We start from the raw sequence: 19509 nt of genomic DNA, 5'->3' as shown, positions 1-19509 counted from the left end.
AGTCGCACTTTTGTCTGGGGACATCACTTTTTCTTTTTAGTATCACTAACTCAGACACCTTCTGTCGTGATTATATTCTGCTGAGTTTTTGTTTTACAAAAGCTCACGTCACTTGATCATTTTGTAATATGCCTCCCACCCACCCTGCCCTCCAGGCTCCAGACTGGTTTTTTGAGGTACGGATTAACAGACATTAGTCATTCTTTTATTGAAAACCCCTGTTCCCCACCCCCCACAACTAAAATAAAAACCACTCAGGAAGTTCAGAAGAATTAAAAAAACTTTTAACAAATTTCAAACACAAGCAAGATAGAGTCCCCGTGAGCAGGGGCGTGGAGGGCCGATCCTGACACCCAAGAGCCTCATCAGAAGTGCGGAGGCTGGCCGAGGCGGGGGCCACCTACGCAGGCCCGCGGGCGCGCGCACGGCCCGACGGAGCGCAGAGCGCAGCCTAGCCTGGGCTAGATCATTGTTTCTTCCTTCAGCAGTGTCTCCTTTTGTATTGTGCTCAGTTCTCCTCCCAGACTCTCCAGGTTTTCCAGGTGCGAGATCCCTTGGGTCTCCTCAAAATTCTGGGAAATGGGCAACAAACGGCAGCGAAGGCAGGCTGTTTCTTGAACGAGGCAGATGGCACCTGGGTAACGGCAGAAGTTGGGGTCAGGAGAGGGAGGGTGCCAGGCGCCATGCCCCGGAGGTCGGAAACTCCCTCCTCTGATGGGTGACTCCCTCTGGCCTGCACCTGCCCTCCCCGGTTCTCCCCTCGTGTTTAGACCACTGCAGAAACAGGAGGGAAAACAGTCTGCGTCAAAGGACAAGGCATACAAATAGATGGACCAGCTCATGGAGCCGTGGCCAGGCTGAAAGGCATCTTAGCAACTGTCTAACCGTTAATAGGTCAGAAAACAAGGTTCAGAGAGGAAGGTCACACCAAACCCTGGGCCTCTTGATGCGTGACTTGCTCAAGACCCTCAGTAAAGTAAAAGAAAGGAAGAAGAGAATGAGTGTTCTTAAGAACAGAGATATCTTGAGTGAATAATAAAGCTGTATTAAGGCTACGACTAAGATAAAAGACAACTTCTACTTTCAGCCTTACAGCAGACTAGACACTCTCCCACTGAGAACAACAAAAATCCTAACCATTTCTTCAAAAACGTATTTGCAAATACATCATCAAGCTGGCATCAGAGTAAGACATTCTTAGAGGCCAAAACCAGAGCGGTAACAGGAATCTAGAGTTAAGCAAGCACACAATTAGCCATCACCTTGGGGACATACGCTCAGCCCAGGGGATCCTGAGTTTCCATTCCACTGGCCGCTGGGGACACAGAAAATCAAAGGAAAGCCCGTGATGGGAAATCTAGTAAGAGTCAGCCACATGAAGCTGGAACTTCGAAGTTACCTGCATCGACTCAGAATTCATAAGCACAGGCTAGCTGCTCTGTGGGTCTGCAGCTAACGTCACAGTAGCTATGTATTCTGTCTGTGACCCAGGCAGGAGTACACCCAGACCCTGGGCAGAAGCAAATGCAAGTCCTTTTTTGAGGAAGCACTTTAAACACAGACCTCAAAGAATTTCCAATGATAACAACAAAATTCCAGAAAAACGAGTTCACGGTCAAAACCCACAGAACATTTCCAAAAATCAGGGCACCACAAGTAGGCAAGAGCCTGTAGAAACAGTGGCAAATAATTCAGTTGTTAAACATCTAAGACACAGAATATAAAATAAGTATGCTTATAACATGTATAACAAAAATGTATTTGGAGAATAGATTTAAAGTTTAAGGGAAAAGGATATACAACGATGCGATTTAGAGGAAAATGCAACTTCCAGTTACAAAATTGATTCACTGAAATAAGCTTTCATGGCTGGGTCAGACAGGCTGCACGCAGCTAAAAAGCAAGTGGGTAAATTGAAGATACATCTATATAAGGTATTGAGAACGCAGCCCAGAAAGACAGAGACAGAAAATATGAAAGAGAAGTTAAGAGACATGTAGGACAGAGTATCAAGGTCTAGCAGAAGTCTTCCTGAAGCCCCACAAAGGACAGGAAGGGAAAGACCATGGGGAGGAGACAGAAACGCCCTAGAAGTGCAGGAAGATGCCACGCCTGATGCTCAGTTCACACACCAAACCCTAACGTGACGTCCACCCCCTGCAAAATACCACAGACAGTCTCAGAGAAAAGAACGTTGCCTCAAAAAGAACGGTATTTTTAAAGAGAACCAACTCCTCAAAAACAAGAATGGAAGTGGGAAAGGTATAGAATAAAATCTTGAATGCTGAGAGAAGAACTATCCACTTTAAAATGTATGTTCAGCAAAACTTAACTTTAATAAAGAAAAATGAAAGAAATTGCATACAAATAAAATACAAGAGAGTGTATCTCTAATTGACCCTCATTAAAAAGCACTATGGGGGAGGGTACAGCTCAGTGGTAGAGCGCATCCTTAGCACGCACGAAGTCCTGGGCTCAATCCCCAGTACCTCCATTAAAAAAGGAAAAAGAAAGGCTAGATGAAAAAACTCAGTCATAAGCTATCTATAAGAGACATCCAAATCATGAAGACAGAGAAAGCTTTAAAGTAAAAGACATAACAGGCAAATATTAACCTAAGGAATAGAGAGGTAGCTATAGTAATATCAGATAAAACAGACTTTACAACAAAAAGCATTATTAGAAATAAAAAGGGTCACTGCATAATGATAAAAGTTCAATTCACTAGTAAAATACAACAATTCTAAATCAAACTGTAAACAAGATAATAAACAAGCGTGGTGTAATGTTTATAGTTAAGAGGTTGCATTCAACATGAAACGTGAAAATGGCCCTCAGATTAGGCTATAAACCAAGTTTAAATAAATCTAAAAATATTAAGATTACATAGACCATGATCTCTCATCAAATTGAAATTAAATTAAAATCATTAACACAAAGATACACTAAAAATTTTATGCTTGGAAACTTAAAACTATACTTTACAGTAATTCATGGATCAAAGAAGAAATCGTAAGAGATACTGGAAAGCATTTGATAGAACAGTAACAAAAAATACCACACATAAAAGTGAGAGATGCAAATAAAGATGTAGCCCTTAGAAGGGAATTAGAGCTTCAAACGCCTACTTAGAAAAGAAGAAATAATCGATGAGCTTATTAGATCCTGACTTAAGAAGCTGGAAAAAAGAATAGGAGAATAAATGCAAAAAAAAAAAAAAAAAAAAAACCAGTATTAGGGAGGAAAGTTGAAAGTAAGAAGCAAAAGTTAATTAAATAGAAAACAAACATAACATGAAGGGTCAAGAAAGCTAAAAGCTGGTTCTTTTAAAAGACTGAAACATTTATAAACCTCTGACAAAACTGGCAATAAAAAAAGAGAAAACTAGGCATGAAAAAAGAATTCAGATGTAGCACAGATTAAAAAGTCAAAAAAGAAAACATTTTGAGTAACTTTATGTCCATAAAATTTTAAAACTTAGATAAAATGTACACATTTAAAGAAAAATATAAATTAGCAAAACTGACTCAAGAAGAAATAAAATACCTGAATAGTCCTATAATCATTAAAGAAACTGAATCATGAGCTTAAAATTCTCCCAGAGAAATGCCATGCTCCTTTCACAGGAAAGCTTAGGTATACAATTAAGTACTCAAGGGGGTAAAAATGAATGAACCTGAGTTCCTCCCATTAACATGGAGGAATCTCAAGGTTATAATGCTGATCAAACATAGCAAATTCCAGAAGAATAAATACAGTGTGATTATATAAAGCTTTAAAGCATGCAAAACTAAATAATACATTGTTTAAGGATGTCTATGCGTGTAGTAAACAGGACTGCCAAGAATTTCAGAATGACTGACTCCTGAGGGGAGAGAGGAAGGTGCAATCAGGGACAGCCACATGGTGGAGGGGGAAGGCTTCAGAACACTTAATGTTCTACCATATCTCATTAACCTTAACAAAGCCCTTTTTTTTTTTTTCACATTTTAACATCTCTGAAATGAGGATGTGCCTTCCAAGCTACATACGGCACCTTAGAATTAGATTTGGCATCAATTCTTCTGTCTCTGTGGTACATAAAATAAGTGTGTAACTTACAATCGATGCATTCAACAAAATGTGGCTAGTATTTAAATTAGATGGTGGAAGCAACGGATGTATCCTTTATTTATAAGTAATTGTATTTTACAGAGGTATTCTCTGTTATATATTCAATGTATAATAAAATCAAGTTAAAATAGATTATGATTATGGATCTAGGTATATAGTGGGAAAAGGATTCAGAGGAGGGACAAAATTAGATGGATTAAGAATTTAGATGATGAGGGTGTGTAAAGATAAAGGGGTCAGAGTGAGGAGTAAGACCAAAGATTTCAAGATAAAGAAAGAGATAGGAACAGAAAGTCTTAGGAACCAGGATGGTGTAAGGGAGAGTCTGAAAACTTGGAGGTTTGGTTCTAAAGCCAAGGTGGATAAGATGGGGAGGATGAGGACGGGGCTGGGCTGAGGCTCTAAGCCGCGCTGCCCAGTAGAACTTTCTGCATCTGTACCATTCAACATGGTGGCCACTAGACAGGTAATAATGTGGTTTTGAACATATGAAGTGTGGCTAGCATGACTGAGGAGCTGAATTTCTAATTTTATTTTATTTTAATTAATTAATGCTAAATAGCCACAAGTAATGACGCCGGTCTTGAACAGCGCAGCTCCAGAGCATCCACAGCTCCCGAACGCAGAGAGAGGGCACGGAGAGGGGCCCCAGCCGCAGACACTCACCGGCCACTATGAACAGGAGGATGCTAAAGCCCATGACGTAGTAAGGCCACTGCACGGAGAACTGCGGGGGGCTGGGCTTCATCCTCAGGTTCTGGATCTCCAACGCATGCAGCAACAAGGCCAGGAAGGCACAGGCCCCTGCGGGTCACAGGCGCCCTTGCTCTCCTACTGTGGCTCCCACCTTGGTGCCAGCCTTCCTACAGCCCGTGTGGCTCCTGCGTGGAGGGTCCTGTCTTGTGCCCGCACCCCTTGCCCTTTCAGAGCTGATGACCTCCACCCCACGCGCCTGTCTCGTCTTCCTTCCCAACTCATCTCAAAGCCCGTGTGCCTCACGTCCCAGGGGCCCCCTGAGCAGACATCCCTCTCCCGGGCACCCTCTGTGCCTGTTCCCTGGCTGACCCCAGGCGAGGCCCCTGGGTGTGACACTTTGGATGAAACTCAACCTGATTTTCCCACTGTGGGCGTTCCACCTCCTCCACCTGCTGGGAGCCTCCCACGGTAGGGCCTTGGCCAGCCTTTTAAAGTCAAAAGGTTCCAAAGGGCAGAGATGGTCTCTTCCATTCGTTCATCCAAGAAACATTTATATTTCACTTATATTATATAATTCAATTATATCATCACTCTGTACCAGACTCTGTGACAGTCGCTAGGACAGAGACTATGGGGGAAAGGCCCCCGGGCAGATGCCGGAAGGGCTGTTCCCGCTGGACGTGCAGAGGGCCCAGAAGCCCCAAAGGAGCGGCATCACAGTCCCGGGGCGGGGGGAGCTACTTCACAGAGAAGGCAACAGGGGAGGCGGGCCCTAAAAATTCCCTCTCTCCGGACATCGCAAACCGAGCCCACCCGGCTCCCTGCCTTGGGACCCCTCCCCAGGCTGAGGCCCGCCGGCCTGCTCCACACCTGTGAGGAAGCTGACGGAGGCCGACACAAAATTGTGCTTCCGGGTCCTTGGGAAGAGCTGAGATGCAAAGGACACCATGATGAAGGTGGTGAGGAAAGACAAGACGACCGCAGACAGCAGGAAAACGCGGCCGAGGATGATGTAAACTGCAGGGGAGGGAGGGAGAGCGGGCTGGCGCGGGCACCCGGACCCGCAGGGCAGCACCCGCAGAGCCTGGGCAGGGCCCCATGGCTCTGCTAACCAGGCTGTTCCCCAGGCTAGATGCCCCGCCCACCCAAAAGGGTACCGTCTGCAGAGACTAAAGGCAGCCCATCCTCGGCGTAGCCACTCCCACCCCAGAAAGAAACTTCGCTGCTGAGGCATTTGCTCCTGACCCCAGTGTTCCACCTCTTATTATTAACCCCGTCCCAGCTGCCTACTTCCCTCTGACCCCCAAGAGAGTGGAGACTCAGAAAAAACGTCCTGACGGGCGTATTAAATTCTGTCCTATCTGCCCCAACCAGTCCTGTCACCCCCTCAACTCCCATGCTGGCCCTACCTCCCTCTCCCCAACCCCCGCCGCCCCACCCCTCCCGTACCGGATAAGGGTCGAGGCTTCCAGCACTTGATATGGAAGCAGTTCTCGAACAGGCCACTGAAAAACACTTCCTGGGACTCCTCGTTCACGAGACGCACCCAGAAGGGAAAGATGGAGGCCAGCAAGATGAGCAGGTAGCCCAGGGAGGTCAAGGCAGGGGCCGTGGCCCAGGTGAATCCCTTCATGTCCTTGTCCTCTAAAGTCAGCATCACCTACACAGGGGAACAGTGAGGGCGTCTCACGCAGCTCGGTGTGAAGGAGATGATGACGCCTGCGGAAATGTCAGCTCGCACGTGAGGCTCAGGAAATGCTGATTTCTTTGCCCTGATTAACCTTACAGCCTTACAGATCTCTTCGGCAGGCCTAAAAATGCACAAAACATTTTTTGCCGCTAACTGATGGGGCGATCTTGAGTGTGTGGAGGTCCCTTCTCTGAGCCCCAGTTTCCACCTCTTTGGACTAGGCCATCCCAGACCTCTCCCAGCTCAATGGCTCTAACTTCTCAATTCTGTTAACACCTGCCCACTGGCCGCAGGAGAAACTCTCAAGTCAGCTGTCAGCTATTTGCCTTTTGAGGTTTCAGAGTGAGGATCGGGGGAGATACTAAGACCAGGGTGTGAAGTGCCTTTACTCAGTGACTATCCTTGTCTCAGGACCTACAGTTTTGATGGACAAAGGTCCACCTGGCCGGGAGGAGCCCTCAGCTGAAAAAGAAAAGATCATATACACACAGAATATTTCACAAACAGTTTTAGAGTTTACAGACCCTCCTGAAGTCCTAGGTACCCTCTAGGCCTGGAGGTCAAGGCCCTCAGCTAAGGATAGCTTCTTTGTCACCACATGTCCTGAAGGATGTCTTTTTTGGAAGGAGCACTTGTGATGTGGGAGATAATTTGCTGGCTGGATTTCAGAATCCTGAGACCACATCCCAGCTTATCACTTGCCAGCTGGGTACCCTCAGGGAACTTCCTAAAACTCTTAGTTAGGCACTTAGGTCCTCCCAGCAAAAAAAGGAGGAGATAACACCTGCCCAGTGAGGTCACTGGGAGGGGCAAATGAAATCCTGCAAACTGAAGTGCTTAGGGCCCAGGTGCTTGGTTAAAGTTGTGGGTGGGAGGGGGCTGACTTCTCCTAAAATGCAAATATGCCTGAGGGAAAGGAGTGGCCATTCACAACCTGAGAGCAAATGCAGTTAACTAGTCTGCTCTCCTCTCTGCCTCTGCCCAGAGGAATGAGTTTTCCAGAAGGGGAGGGGGACAAGCATGGAAGGGGAGGGGTGGCCAGAAGCCTGGGGTGCTGCAGGGAGGGTAGGCATCGTGATGGCACTGTGATGACCCTGGCTACCTGGTGGTGCAGAAAGGAGGGCGTCACGAGGTGGGAGAGAGACATGACACGGGAGGTGGAGGGCACTCCAAGACCACAGCCCTTCTTTGTGAGTCATGCCCAAAGCCAGGCCTGGAGGCTCCTGCCTGACCAGACCACGCTGGGCAGCACCAAGCTTCCAAGCTGCACCTGTGAGTGGGGAAGACAAGGCCCTGGGAGTGAGGGCACTTCCCTCTCCTCTCCGCGCGCAGGGCCGGGCACTGGGGCCTCTCCACGGGCCCCATGCAGGCCCCCTCACTGCAGCTGAGGGCAAGGAGTGTCTCTGAGACTTTGACAACTGCTGATCACCGTAGCAGAACAAGCCTAATGGCAGATGGCAGAGGAAATACGCTGTTTATAAAAGGACTAACAACTGTTCCTCTTTGAATGCTGTCAACAGTGCCTGGCAACTTTCTAAAGCACTTTCTCCTCTTTTGTTCACCAGTTTCTCTTCTTCCCACCTGAAAAATGTATCCTGCCCTCTCTCCAAAGCTCCCCTTTCGATCTTCCCTCCACCCTCTGGGCAGTACTGACAAGTCACCTGAACTTCAGGGCCTCAGCTTCCTTCACTCTAAAAGGATGACATCGGTATAGAATAGGTAAACAACAAGCATAGCACAGGGAACTACAGTCAACACCTTGTAATAACCTATAATGAAAAAGAGGGATATATATGTGTAATGAATCACTATGCTGTACACCAGAAACTAACATGACATTGTAAATCAACTATACTTCAATTTAAAAAAAAAAAATTTAATAAAATAAAAGGATGAAGTTGGCTGGACTGGAGAGCACTGAGTCCTGGGTCTAAAGCTCTCCAGATAAGAGTGCCAGCTGCATCTTGACCCCCACCCTCTGGATGGAATGGAGGACACTGGACATTTCCATTTGATGGTCTGAGCCCCGTCCTGTTCCCCACCCCACCCCACTGAACCTCAGTTTGTCTAAAACCGACCTCAGTGTCTTCCCTATTTCAGTCATTCTCTCCATCACCCGCGTTAGCCTGGAGCTCATTCTGGCTTCCCCATTTCTCCCACACCTTAATCTCATTAGCCTTCCTTATCATCTCAGTTTTTCTCTCATAGTTTCCCAAGCACTCGCCCGCCCGCCTGCCCCCACACCCACCATGTCTCCCTCCACTCATGGAACACCACAGTCATCCCCAGCCTGGGTTCTTTCCCTAGGGGGTGCCCTTTCTTCTCCTCTAAACCTTATCAGTCCCACATCTGCAAAGCTCAGCTTGGTCCTGTCCACTCCATGTACCCTCCCAGTCACCAGCCACTTTCCATTCATTTCACAAAATTTAACTATGTACTTACTGGGCGCCCCATGCCCAGCTTAGGCCAATGGGGAGAATCAGGAATGAAAAAAGACAGGAACTTGCAGGCTCTTGGTAACTACTGGGGAGAAGAGACACATACATTTGTCACACGATGCAGTGCTTTCCTCTCCCTGCCTGGGGTTACTGACAGGCCAGGCACATCCCCTCCTGTCTGTTCGTCCCCCTCACCCACGCCAGGCTGCTCTCCAGGGATAGGTCAGCCTCCAGCATAGAACATCCTGAGTGCCAGTACTAGACGACTGTGTGCCAAGGATACACAATTTTGGGGACACACTGATATAATCTAGACTCATAGGACCATAGACATGTTAATATAAAGGGGGCTTCGCAAATTCCCTTGTCCTGATGAAGAACCAGAGCTGGAGAGAAGAACTGATTGGTCCATGATCTCTTGGTGGGTCAGAGCAGAGGCAGTGACCAGAATCCTGCAGGGCTGCCCTTCGCTCCCCACCAGCCGCCACTGGCCAGCAGTTCAGTTTGGGATTCCCAAATGTGCAAGACAGGGAGAGAATGGGGGAAACACAGGATTGCCGACGTTTGACTTTGCCAAAGGCATGCAAAACAAACTGCCATCTACTATCACTGATGGTTTTAATTATTATTTTTAAAAAGGGCCTTTGCTACGGGAAAGTAGAAGACTTGCATTCCCCATGGGGCCTGGACTGGCATCTGGCAGCCTGGGCCCTGGGTTCCCTCTGGGAGAGTGCCCCTGAGGCATCGTGCAGCAGCCCAGGGGCAGCCCTGTCACCAGCCCAGGCCCTGTGCACGCCAGCCGGGGGCAGCTGAGAACTACACTGGGCAGAGAAAGAGGGGCCAACACAAAGTGTATACCAGGCTAGAATGGGGCAGGGACCCGGAGGGAACCATCTGGGCCGCAGGGAGCCTCACTCCCCAGCCTTCCCGCCAGTAATTGTGGCTACTTGGGCTGCAAACTGACTTAGGTTTGGTCAAAGGTTCCTTCCCTCTGACAACCCTCCTCGGCCCTTCTGTGGCCCCAAAGCCCCAGTGACATTTTCTAGACTCAGAGATGCGCCCTGACCTGGCCATCTGCCCCCAAACCCCGCCCCGCGGGTCCCTACAGTCGTCGGGTAATGTTTGGCCTGGGGGCGGGGGGCGGGATGCTCCACACCCTCCCCTTACCGACCGGTGGCGCCACCTCGGCTCCCGTCCTCCCGTCGCTGGTCTCCCCTCCCTCCGCCGGGGCACTGTCGGCGTCTCCCGGGCGGCGCTTCCCTCCCGGCGGCCGCTAGTCCGCCCCTTTGGCCCGCGGTCCGGACCTTCCGTTGGCCCTCGAGGCCGGGCGAGGGATTGCTCCGTTTCCTGGCAAGGCCACCGAGCCCTCGGGGCCCTGCGGAGGAGGGCGGGGGGGCTCACCTCTCGGTCCGGCCGCCGCCGCCGCTCACCGGGCCCTCGACTGGGGGAACCTGGCCTCCGGGTTGGTTCGCGGTCCCGGCCTCGTTCACCGGTGCCGGGAACGGGTTGGGGCTGGAGAAACCTGAAGTCCGCTGAATTCGAATTCCAGCTCTGCCATTACCAGCAGGGTGACCTTGGATAAGTTACTTCTTCCTGGGTGTCAGTTTTCTCATCTGTGAAACGGGAATAAGAATAGTAAGTCCTCCTGTTGGGCGGCTTAAAGGGGCTCGTGAGAAGTGCCTGGAAGAGACGTCGCTGCGGACCCCGCACAGGGGCTGCACAAGCAGCAGCCTGAACCCGGAGCCTGGAAGAAGCCGGAGTTTCCTGAGCCCCCAGGGCCCCGCCAGTTTGCTCCCCTTCCCCGAGACCCTCGCTCCTCCCCCATCCTCCCCGCTCCCGGGCCTCCCTCGCCCTTGCCCTGCGCACGCGCTCTGACCCCCTTCAGGCCCCCCTCGCCCTCACATTCCTGTCCCCTGCTCTGTCCTCCAGTAAAAAGCTGTTTGCACCTCTCACAAAGCGGGCAGGTTTTAAACTGGGTTAGACTCTTCAGAGAGGCACTCTGGCTTATAGGCGTAGGGTTCGGGCTGGAGGATGGTTTGAGTGGCAAGAGCGGCCACACCGACCCCCTTGCTTTGAGTCTACACCCACCAAGGAAATGCATTTATCACTCATAACATTAAAATTTTAAAAATCCAGGACCGTGTCTGGCACCTCCTCACACCTCTCCACTAGCCACCACGATTTCAAAGACAACAGGAAGGGATGAGAGCAGGTGAACCATTAATTTCCTGAATCACCTGGGAGAGGCCCAAGACAGGTCCTCATACTAGTCAGGATTCTGTGTAAGCTTCAGACCCCAATTTGTAAGCGCTCAGGCAAGACAGGGTCTTTATTGGCTTAGCTGGGGCAGGGCAGAGGTACAGCTGGCAAGGACTGGAGCCAGGCCAGGGAGACCCCTGGATAGCTCCCCTCTGCCCTGATCTCAGAGAGATGGCTTTGATCCCCTGCACCCCACAGGCTTTCACTGTCTGCGTGGCAGGGGAAATGGTCAACTTCCAGTCTCACATCCTCACATTCCCACCCCTATTTGGTTGGAAATTTCCCAGGGAAGCATTCTGATTGGCTCAGTTCTGGTCACAAGTTCATTCCACTCTGGCCAAAGAAGATGAGTCCAGTGGCCAGGCAGGTGGGAGCATCTCAGAAGCCAGCGATTTGGGCCATCATCTGGAGCAGTGTAAGAACTTTCTAAAAGGAAGGGGGATGGTGTTCTCAGAAGGAGAAATTATGGCAGACCCATGACAGCATCTTCATACACACTCTATGTAATACTTTGAAATGTCATTACACAGCAAATCCAAATCACAGCCATTATTTTACCCAGATTGCAAATGAAAAAACTGAGTCTCAGGTTAAGAACATGCCCAAACTATCACATGGATAGCTGCTAAAAGATAGTGGATGATTCCTAAAAACATTAGGCTGTAGAAAAACAGATTCTTCACATGGTGCTGGAGTTCACCATCCTCACAAATTACTAACTGCAAAAGGAAAACATAGCTTTACACAGGGGACCTGGCAGCCACTACCTGGGGTGGAATGATCTGACAGCATGTGCCTCCTGAGGTGACAACAGTATGAAGGAGACATCACCCGTGAGGTATTCTTGTCAAAAATTTATGTAATCGAACCTCTAAACCTTGTTCCAGTTTAGAGAAAACACAGAGGGCTGAGAAGGAAGTTAAATACCACCGCAAGAACACAAGGGAATCAATTTTGTGGAAAATTATAATAACTGTCCTTGACATCTCCAAAAGTCACTGTCATTAAAAAAAAAGTGGAACTATTCTAGATTAAAATTCTAGATAAAAAGAAACTAAAGAGGCAGAAAGCCAAATGTAATGTGACCCTTGATTTTTTTTTCCCTCCGATTTGAAATAATATAGCTATAAAACACATTCTTGGGGCAACTGGGGGAAATCTAAATAGAGGCTGCATTTTAGAAGGTAGTATGGAATTAAATTCTTTTTCTTAAGTGTGTTAACAGTGTGGCGATTGTGCAGGAGAATGACCTTACTCTTCAGAGAAGCATGCCATAGTATTTAGGGTGCAGGTATCTGAACTTACTTAAATGGTTCAGAAAAAAACATAGATATGTAGAAAGCAAATATGGAAAAATGTTCATAATTGTTCATCTAAATGAAGGATATACAGGGTGTTCATTACACTATTCTTTCAACTTCTCTGCATATAATCTTTCAGATAAAATCAGAAAAAAATAAAAAGAGAACGTGCCTAAGAAAACACACAGCCGGAGCCTGAACCCGGGTCTACGGCTCAGTCGCTCAGCACAAGCGCTTCCTCTAATGACAGGTAAGGTGCTCGCTGTCCTCATCACGCCTGCAATCAGCACAGAAGACAGGCGACTGAATTAGTCATTTTTTTAAAGTGTGATTGGTACACAAAGGAAGTAGAGCATGCTATGGGAATTGCAGAGCAAGAACAATTCAGTCCAAGGGAAGTCCTGCTAAGGAGGCCCGTCTAGACAGAATGTAACTCCCAGGAGGGGACAGCACTGCGCAAAGACTCTCACCTGCTCTACAGCGAGAGCCACCACTCGCTGTGCTTTGCACACATGCGCCCTTGCGCACAGATGGAACAGAAGTCTCACTTACCTTTGTAATGGGTGTTTTCCACGCCATTCTAATTCTGCCTACTTTTTTCTTTTACCCTTTGCTGGTTGCCACTCTTTACAACAAATTAACTTTATGACCCCCTCCTCCCCACCCTGTGGCTCTTGACCTATGTTTGAAAAATTCTGTGTTCTAGGATCCAGTGAATTTCAAAGTGACTGGGAGGAGTGGCCACAAGAGGGCTGGAGAAGTCAGTGGGCAGAGCTGGGATGTGAAGGGTCTTGTGATTTCATCCTGAGGGCCACGAGGGGCCTTCAGCGGGATTAAAGCAGTCACATCTGGGTGCCACTGCCAAAGTTCCTCTTCCCATTTCCTCTTTGCCCAAAGACTCTGACCTCTTCAACTAAAGCACAGGAAATGCCTCTCACCCAGGGCACCCAAAACTGTGTTCAAGGCATGGCTGGGGACTGCCAGGCCAGCCCCTCCCAGGACAGGAAATTTTAGAAGGTGTGCATAAGTTTAGGTGATAGCCTCCTCCAGAAGCGTTTTCATGTTTTCCTAGATTTAGGGTAAAGGGACAGGCAAGGGAAGAAGGAACTGTCTGCTGGAAGAGGGAGTGGAGTGCCCACAAGCTGGGGCTGGGGCCTTCAGAATTCTGACTCCCCCAGACTCTGCACTTACTTGGTCCAAAGCTCCAAAGGGAAAACCCAAGTCCCCCACATTGTAGTTTTACTGCCCGTAACAGAACCAGAATCTGGCAAGGAGCAGGCCCTTGCTCCCAGCTGACTGCCCTCAGGGAACCCACCCAATAGCTGGCTCCACCCAGTGCAATGGTCCCCTCCCATCGCTCCTTCCACCCAGCCTGGGACCCCCTTTCCTTTCACATGGGCCCTGGAGGCTCTCTGTACCCCCAGCCCAGCCCTCTCACTAGCCCTCAGTGACAAAGCCATCAGATCCTATGTGGCCTCTTTGTGTCCTCTTGGCACTGATATCCTCTACTGTGAAGATTCTCAGCCTCGGCAGCACATTAGAATTACCTGGGAACCTACGAACTCCCAATACCCAGGCCACGCACCACACCACACACAGTCTCAGGACTGGGGCCAAGGCCTCGGCACTTGGAAAGCGCGGGTGACTCCAGCATGTGACCCAGGTTGAGAATTTCTGCTCTGCTGTCTCTTGCTGCATCTAGGAGCCGTGACGTGGGGGGGTACAAGGTCATGACAGGTTCAGGGGATCAGCCACGCCGGTCTGTGGAGGACTGAACATTTTACAGAAACTTTCAAGGCCAAGACCGAGACGGTCCTGGCAAACTGGGATGAGCTGGTCGCCTTGTGCTCACCTGAGCTCCAACAGCTGGATGAACTAACATATCCATTAGTGATATTTGTGCCAAAGAACCAGAGTCCTGCTTTAGTGCTTCTGATACTGCTAGGCAAACTTTCCTCCCCTTTCCTGACCTCTGTGGACACCTCCGCCCTCGAGCCCTGGCCTGTGACCCCACACACATTCACCTTGTCCTGGGGTGTCCTTCTCTGTTATTTCCTCTGCCAACCAGAATCCTACCCTGCCTTCAATCCCAACTCATCAAGCCCTGCCTCACCCCTGAGGCTTCTCAGACACCGCAGAAAGGGCCCTTTCTGGGTACAAGGGGGTGGGAGGGACTTGAGGAGGGTCGCGTGCCAAGTGGATTAAGTGGGCTCAACGGCGGCTCAGAGCTCAGACCCGACCTCACAGAGCCCACACTCAGGGCATCCAGACGGCAGGGTGACCCTTACTGAGAGCTGATGATCACCTGTAGGAATGGTGGGGGAAGGCAGTGGAGTGCAGAGAGGAGAGCTGAGACAAACAAGACTTTGGTTTCCAGTAAAACAGATTCATTCCGCAGCCACTGAACACCTCCTGTGTGTACAGCACCAGACCAGGCATGGACAAGGCTACAAAAGAAAGGCAACTTTCAATGTCACGTCTCCAACACAAGTACAGTTTTCACTGATAGTTTAGATCATCATTAATCCATACCAATGGGAGGAACCATTAATCTGATTTTTTGCAATCAAAAAATAAACATTCACAACAAACTAGGTATTTCTCTTAGACCTAGAATAAATCTAAGTATGTACTGCCTGGTAGTTATTCTGGAATTTCCTTTAATAAGTAAAATGCTCATGATAAACGGGTGCTCAGAAGTTTTGATTTTTTTTAATTTTTATCAGTCAATTACATATCATACTCTTCAACTGCTTTGCAAACTTTTCCCTCGACAAGTACACGGTAGGGAAGCTCTGCCTCGAGCTGTGATGGAATTTTTCTTACAAAGGAGTCTGAACAGTAGATGCTCCTGATAGCAAATCCTGAGACTTATTATTATTGAGGTTCTTTTTAAGAAACAGCCAGACATTTACCACTTTTCTCCACCCAAACTTGAAATAAATAGGTATTTTTGGTAAGTTAGCAAGCAGGTGTATGACCAGGATTCAGTTAGAGAAGTAAAGCCATAAGGAGAAACACACACACACAGACACACAGCCCAGGCAGGGAGACACACACACACACACACATACACCTGGCCCAGGGAAGGCAGAACGGAAGCCGGGGCAGGCAGACCAGTGTCAGGCCCAGCTGCCGCTGCGCCCCAGGGAGGAGAGTCAGCACCTCAGCAACAACAGGTGTGGGCTGCGAAAAACTGCTGCTCCCAAGCATCTCCCTGTGGTTCACACCAACACAAAGGGAAAAAGACAGGACGGGGAAGTCTGACAAAAGCAGCTCCGCCCACTAAAGCCGACACACAGCAAAGCCCACGACGTGGTATACTGAGAAATTAACTGGCTTGGAAAAGGTGCCCATTTATTAAAAGCATTCATGTCACACAAGACAAAAAGAGATCCAGTAGCCTACAGGACACTGAGGTGCAAAACACTGGTCCAAGAAGACTCCCAGAGCCATTTCCAAGTATAGTTACAACAGGTCAGATGACACAGGAGAGCTATTGGGTTCAAAGGTCAGCCCACCGCTTTCCTGATCTCTGGGCCTGAATCCAGAATCCCTGATTCCTTCTTCTCTGGAATGGTCCTAATTTGTTCCATTTTCAAAAGATGACTATGGAGATCTGACAGACAAACCAGGGAATCTCCCTCTGATGTAGATCCTCAAAATCAAATAAAAAGCAGAGCTACCTAAAGGCTCTCCTTTAGTCACCCCCCCGGAGTGTCACACCGTGCCCCTTTCATGTCCCCCCGACACATGGCAAGGCTCTCCTCATGGCCATCATTCCTCCAAAGTGAACCTGCTGACGCTGAGTAAGGCAGGAACTCTGTCTAAAGGTCTTCCTGCATTGAACACGTCCAAAATACTTGGCCACTGTCAGTTTTCAGGTCTTAGTAAGACCTGAACTAGGACTGAAGGCTATCCACACTCACTACAGCCAAGTTTTCTTCCCAGTGCACATTCAATAAAAGCTGAATTCCCAGCAAAGGATTCACTCACAGTTTCTCTCTTGTATGGATTTCCAGGTGATCAGTAAGGTATGGACTATTCTTGAAGGTTTTCCCACATTCTTTACATTCAGAAGGTTTTACTCCACAGTGAGTCTTCTGATGCTGAGTGAGGTGGGAGTTCTGACTAAAGGCCTTCCCACAGTCACTACATTCATAGGGTCTCTCTCCAGTGTGAATTCTGTGATGTTTGATAAGGAGTGAACTCCTACTAAAAGATTTCCCACACTCATTACAATCATAAGGCATCTCCCCTGTATGGACTCTCTGATGTTCGATGAGGTGTGAGTTACGACTGTAAGTTTTCCCACAGTCACTGCACTCATATGGTCTCTCTTTGGTGTGAACTCACTGATGTTCTATCAGATGTGAGCTCTGGCTGAAGGCCTTCCCACATTCGGCACATTCATAGGGTTTCTCCCTAGTGTGGATTCTCTGGTGTCGAGTAAGACTTGAGCTCCGGCTGAACGCTTTTCCACATTCATTACACATATAAGGCATCTCCCTCGTATGGGTTATCTGATGCTGGATTAAGTGTGAGCTGCGCCGGAAGGTCTTCCCACACTGACTGCATTCATAGAGTTTCTCTTCAGTGTGTATTCTTTGATGCTGAATAAGATTTGAACTATGACCAAAGGCTTTTCCACATTCACGACACTCGTAAGGTTTCTCTTGCATGTGGATTTTTTCATGCTGAATAATGTATGAGCTCTGCCTGAATAATTTCCCATACATGTTACACATTTGGGGTTTCTCTTCAATAAGAACTTGTGGCTGGTGGATAAAGTGTGCGGTATTACAGAAGTTTCGTCCACACTCAAAGGGTCCCTCATGTTTGTTTTGTTCACATTCATCTCCTTCATGTAGTTGTGTCCCTACTTCAAGAGTTTTCTGCTTTATAATTAATTGATCCTCAGTCCAGGTCTCACCATCTGATAGAAAATACAAAAAAGGTATATGTAACAATAAAAACTCCTGGTGGGAAATGGGATGGTCAAAGTATTCCAGGCTATTTGGTTCCAAGAGGCATGAAAAATGGCCCTGCAACGTAGGGAAAAGATGGGTACAAGTGGAGCAGAGCTGGAGACGTGGAGGGGAAACCGAAGCTGGGGTTTACACACGAATACCTGACCGGACAGATACACTGGAATTAGCAGAACAGGAAAGCAGAGTCTGAGGGAAGCGGAGTTAGCTCAGAATACAGGAAGGCTGATGCTGGGGGCTACGTGTGGGGAGGCACAGGGACTGAGCGGATAATAAGAGGGGAACCTCACGGCAGAGGCTCTGTCCACATGGTACCCTGGCCACATGGATTGTCACTGTGGTAACAGGAAAGGCTCCCTTCCCATAACCAGATCCCAGTGCCTTCCTCTCTCCTGTTGAGAATCTCTCTCTACACGCAGATGCTCACTTACAAACGTGGACATACTCGGACTTTTTATGCATCTTTTGGAAACTTTTTGCAAAATGGGGGGATTTGATAAAGGGAGGGGAAGAAGAGGAGGAAAGGTTGTTTACAATATGAAGCATAGGGTAGTGAGAAATACTTCCAAATCTTTTCAACTCTAAGAGAACACACAAAAGCCAATTCTGCACCCTGGCTGCATTGAAAGGAGATGACAGAAAAACATCTCCTGTTTACTTTAATTCTTTTCTCCTCTTAAGTTTTATTTATTAAGCATGGCTTACTAAAGTGCAGTGATACTAGAGAAAGCAGGCCCTCTGCTTACAGGGATCTTTCTGGAAGAGGGTGCCGAGAAATATCCAATGCAGCATTTCCATCAGCAGTAAAAGCCTCAAACGTAGGCAGCCCTGATTTTATTGGGGGAATGGAAATTGCCTTTAAGGAATTTATTACCTGTGATATCTTATCACAGAAACATATTTACCCTTGTTCTCCATCTCCAGATATGCCCTCATCTTCTGTACACTCAGTCTAGATATTGTTTTGGTTTTGCTTTTTTCACACTTTTTTTCCTGTGATGAGAACTTTTAAGATCGACTCTAAGCAACTTTGAAATATACAATATAGTACTGTTAACTATAGTCACCAAATTGTACATTACATTCCTGGGACTTATTTATCTTATAACCAAAAGTTTGGGCCCCCTTCATCCAATTCTCCCACTCCTCACCCCGCACCTCTGGCAACCACTAATCTCTTCTCTATATCTGTGAGTTTGGACTTTTCAGGTTCCACATACAAGTGAGGTCATATAGTATCTCTCCTTCTCTGACTTATTTCACTTAGCATAATGCCGTCAAAGTCCATCCTTGTTGCAATGGCAGGAATTCCATCTTTTTTATGGCTGGATAATATTCCACTGTGCACATCTATAGCACATTCTCATCCATTCATCTGTCAATGGACACTTAAGCTGCTTTCATGTCCTGGCTACTGTAAATAATGCTGCAGTGAACATGTGGGTGCAGATATCTTTTTGAGATAATGATTTCGTTTCCTTTGGATAAATACCCAGAAGTGGAATTGCTGGATCCTATGGCAGTTCTATTTTTAATTTTTTTGAGGAACCCCCCTACCATTTTCCATAGTGGCTGCACCAACAGTGCACGGGGGTTCCCTTTTCTCCCCGTCCTCACCAACACTTGTTATTTCTTGTCTTTTTGATGACAGCCATTCTGACAGGTGTGAATGGATGACTGGCTTAATGTTTTCACATCCCCTTGCACATGTGTCACCTTATCTGTCAGACTGCAATCTCGTGGGAGCAGGAACTAAGGTTTCTTTGATATGTCCCTGATCTGGTCCCCACCTGTCTTCCAGCCCCATTCTGATCTCCTTACACAAAGTTCTTTACCATCTGTTGAACCACTCTATTCATTCTCTCCCACAACATGCGAAGGCTTACATTCTAAAGGATGTGCCCTTTATTTGACCCACTGCCCAAGATTTGACCGCCTGCCCGTCAAAGTCAAGAATGTCAACCTCGTTGCTCTCAGGCCCTGTTCAGTATCACCTTCTCCATGAAGCTGAAGGTGGCCCTTCT

At 47.9% G+C, this 19509-nt stretch overlaps 1 protein-coding gene across 7 annotated transcripts in view; it reads right to left on the bottom strand.

Moving 5' to 3' along the window:
• Positions 1–262: 262 nt before the first annotated feature.
• Positions 263–19509, bottom strand: part of TMEM225B (transmembrane protein 225B) — a 24851-nt gene continuing 5604 nt past the window's right edge. Inside the window, exons 2-8 of one of the 7 annotated variants that reach the window (XM_074345769.1) lie at positions 10339–10550; positions 8942–9022; positions 8161–8268; positions 6259–6469; positions 5680–5826; positions 4780–4917; positions 263–634 (exon numbers count right to left, since the gene is read on the bottom strand). In XM_074345769.1, coding sequence (XP_074201870.1) covers positions 462–634; positions 4780–4917; positions 5680–5826; positions 6259–6466 — 666 coding nt within the window. In that variant the 5' untranslated portion in view covers positions 6467–6469; positions 8161–8268; positions 8942–9022; positions 10339–10550 and the 3' untranslated portion in view covers positions 263–461. Of the gene's footprint in view, positions 635–4779; positions 4918–5679; positions 5827–6258; positions 6470–7601; positions 7770–8160; positions 8269–8941; positions 9023–10104; positions 10318–10338; positions 10551–19509 lie in introns of those variants that run through there. The other 6 variants (XM_074345766.1, XM_074345767.1, XM_074345768.1 and 3 more) reach the window with 6 other exon arrangements.

This window comes from Camelus bactrianus, chromosome 18 (genome assembly GCF_048773025.1).
Source record: "Camelus bactrianus isolate YW-2024 breed Bactrian camel chromosome 18, ASM4877302v1, whole genome shotgun sequence".
Taxonomy (NCBI): domain Eukaryota; kingdom Metazoa; phylum Chordata; class Mammalia; order Artiodactyla; family Camelidae; genus Camelus; species Camelus bactrianus.
Note: the sequence above shows the minus strand (reverse complement) of the source record. Positions and strands in the feature narration are given on the sequence as shown.